The sequence below is a fragment of the Sesamum indicum genome, unplaced genomic scaffold (genome assembly GCF_000512975.1).
Source record: "Sesamum indicum cultivar Zhongzhi No. 13 unplaced genomic scaffold, S_indicum_v1.0 scaffold00141, whole genome shotgun sequence".
In the NCBI taxonomy this organism is placed as follows: domain Eukaryota; kingdom Viridiplantae; phylum Streptophyta; class Magnoliopsida; order Lamiales; family Pedaliaceae; genus Sesamum; species Sesamum indicum.
This window is the reverse complement of record NW_011628058.1, coordinates 440,326-443,395: the sequence shown is the minus strand read 5'-3', so window position 1 is coordinate 443,395 and position 3,070 is coordinate 440,326. Positions and strand designations below refer to the sequence as shown.

The 3,070-nt window shown below is 40.4% G+C and overlaps 1 protein-coding gene across 1 annotated transcript; it reads right to left on the bottom strand.

Moving 5' to 3' along the window:
- Positions 1 to 1,234: 1,234 nt before the first annotated feature.
- LOC105179318 (protein MAIN-LIKE 2-like) lies at positions 1,235 to 2,014 on the bottom strand. Its single transcript, XM_011102922.1, has one exon. The coding sequence runs from the start codon at positions 2,012 to 2,014 to the stop codon at positions 1,235 to 1,237; it is 780 nt and encodes a 259-aa protein (XP_011101224.1).
- Positions 2,015 to 3,070: the final 1,056 nt, after the last annotated feature.

Below are 3,070 nucleotides of genomic sequence, written 5' to 3'. Positions count from 1 at the left end.
ATGGAGTCGATTGAAACCAATCACCTTGAGATGGTTGAGGCATATAATAATCTTGAGGCGGTTGAGGTACGAAATAATCTTGAGGTGGATATACTGTAGAAGGACCAGCTATATCCACCCCAATATCATGACGTTCAACTGAACCAATTGACATTTGGCTAGAACTTCTTCTTTGCCTGTGGGATGTTGTGGGAGCATCATCGGATGGAGAAGCAATTTGTTGTGGCTGTTGGGTTATAGCCTCCTTGATAATATGTAACCCATGTTCAAATCTATCCACCAATTGACTATATCCTTCGATATTTGGTGGTCTAGATCGACATAAAGTTTCAAGGGCATTCACCTCATTTACCTGAAAAGTGTAGAAAAATAATTAGCCTTGTGTTGCTAAAAATATATATAAAATAAAACATGTAATATTATATAATAACGTACCACAACTTGCAACATAGGTGCTTCTCCAGGTTGGTACCCGCTTTCCACACGTCTATCAGTAGATGACGACACGAAATTTCTTGTTATGTTGTAGTACCACTCCCAATAACCTCGTTCTGTTTTCCTTCTATTAGAAATGGGTGGCCTATGTACAACCGTGTCATATCGTCTTTGCCATCTAGTGATGTATTGTATGTGTTGCAGAGACCAATCTGCGCCCGCGTGATTTTTACGGGAAATCTGATGGAGGCTCATATCACGGGTATCCGTCGATTTTAGTACATTCTGCCTCATCCCGAATTGGCGAACAACTCGTTCCGGACGATGCATTTCAACTATTGCGTAGAATATCAACGGAACGGATGACCTCCACAACTGGGGGTTCAATTCATCGGCGTAAGCCATAATGACATCCGAGTCCATGTCATACGGCTGCCATATGAACTGTAATAAAAACAAAGATGTAAATTAATACGAATTTAATTCACGGTATAAATATACGAATAATATTAAAATTTAGTTACCTGATCCGCCTGCATCTCATCCAAAATTTCTCGTATGACTCGTACAGTTCCCCGAACTGTAGTGGTGAAAGTGTGCTGACAATTCCAAATAGCACCATATGGTGCTGCTGGGAGCCATCGATTGTTGTCCATTTGCACTTGGCCCATAAATAGCCGTTGGGCACCAAGTCCAGGACAAAGTGGCGTAATCCGTGACCACGCCCAAATCTACACGAACAATACAAATATGTGTTATTAATGAATATCAATAGCAAAAAAAAAATGTGTAAGACTTTTTAAGTCAATTTTACCTGTAGCAATTGCAGCGCTCCACCAATTGCCACTTTGCCTTTTGTGCCGGCATTGCACAATTCGCGATATAAAAATGCCAGCACAGCACTCCCCCAACTGTAGTTCCTCGCGGTTTCTATATCTTCTAATTTTGAAAGATATAGTAATGAGACATAGTTACCTGAGGAATCTGGGCACATCAATCCCCCAAATAAAAGTAATGCAACGGCACGTGCGTACTGGACGACGACAGCCTGGGGAGTATTATAAGTGATTTCGACCGCCGCCAAATGAGATGTAATTGCCGATGTCTGTAATCTCGAGCCCTTCAACACATTTGCATCCGGGCTAAAGCCTATGTAAGTAAGGCAATATTCTTGCCATTGTTGTGTTGTGCGATCGAAATCAATTCCAGTCACCGGCTCACCGTCTATTGGGAGTGCCCAAATTATTTGTACATCTTGTAGGGTAATTGTGGCTTCTCCTACACGAAAATGAAAAGTGTGCGTCTCCGATCGCCACCTCTCCACTAATGCAGTGATGAGGTGTTGATTTAATTGAAGGCGTCCGCACCTGTAAACTCCATAAAATCCTATTTGGTGTAGGATTTCTTGTACACGCTCGAACATATTATTTTGGTTAAAGTAGCTCCAAAAGTTACCATCCGCACGCCGTGAAATTAGTACGGCGTCTAGGTCACCATCTGGAATATCGTCAGACCTATGTTGGGCTTGTTGAGATAATACAGTACTATCACGAGGACCGTAGACTGATCGTCTATCCATTTGTGTGAAAAAAAAAATTGAAGACAAACTCACGGTATAAGATGAAGGTGGGTGAAAATTTATGCTGGTGGATGAAGTGAGTTTCCACCCACCTTCATCCGTCCAATTTATAATGGTGGATGAGGGTGGGGGAAAATTTGATTTTAAAAATTTAAAAAAAATTTAAAGGCTAGCCTAATCAATGGCTGGCACCGCCAGCCTTAATCAAGGGCTGTCAGTTCATTTCTTCATGAGTCTGGAGAAGCTACTTCCTTCCGACTCTGATCCCGACTGCTTGTGATCTTCTTTGTCTTCAGATGATTCTGAAATGTCCATTTTTGATTTTCCTTTTAGTGTCTCCCGGATTCCTTTGAAAAGATTGTCAAGGAATTCTTCTTGAGAACATTCTTCAAATGGATTTTGAGCTTCCCCAGCGAGACAAGAAAATTTATTTTCCCCATTTTTGCTTGAGGTCTCCATGGGAGAAGCAATTCCCGAAAGATTCTTTTTCAAATCATTTTCCATTTGCTTGAGGTATTCCTCAATCATCTGATTTTTAGTGATTACCCCCTTCTTATTCAGAATTCTCTGGGAGATATGCTCAAAAGGATTGGGTGCCTGATTTTCTTCCTTTTCTGCAAGAACTTTATATTCTTGCAATTTTCCCTCCATCTCATTGATGATCTCTTGACCATAGTATTTCTTGGTCTCGGGATCAATTTGCATTAGCTTGTTCCAGAATTTCGAACAAAACCTCCTTTTTATGCAAGGGATTTTCTGTAGGGTAATTCCTACCTCTGGCAGCCATTTCCAGATCCATGGGATAGAGAATTCAGTGAAAAAATAGAGTGAAGCCATTCCTTCTATCCATTTCCTTGATTTTTCTGCTTGTATTATTTTTGGCGAATAATTTGGCCATTCTGTATAATATTCCTGGAAGATTTCAGGAAGAATAGTAATTGATGGGCCGAAGCTTATCCACCATTGGTATACCCAATTTGGTATCTCTTGTTGAAAAACTAGTGGACAAATTTTGAAAAACCATGTATGTTTTCTTTTATAATTTTCATAAAGAAA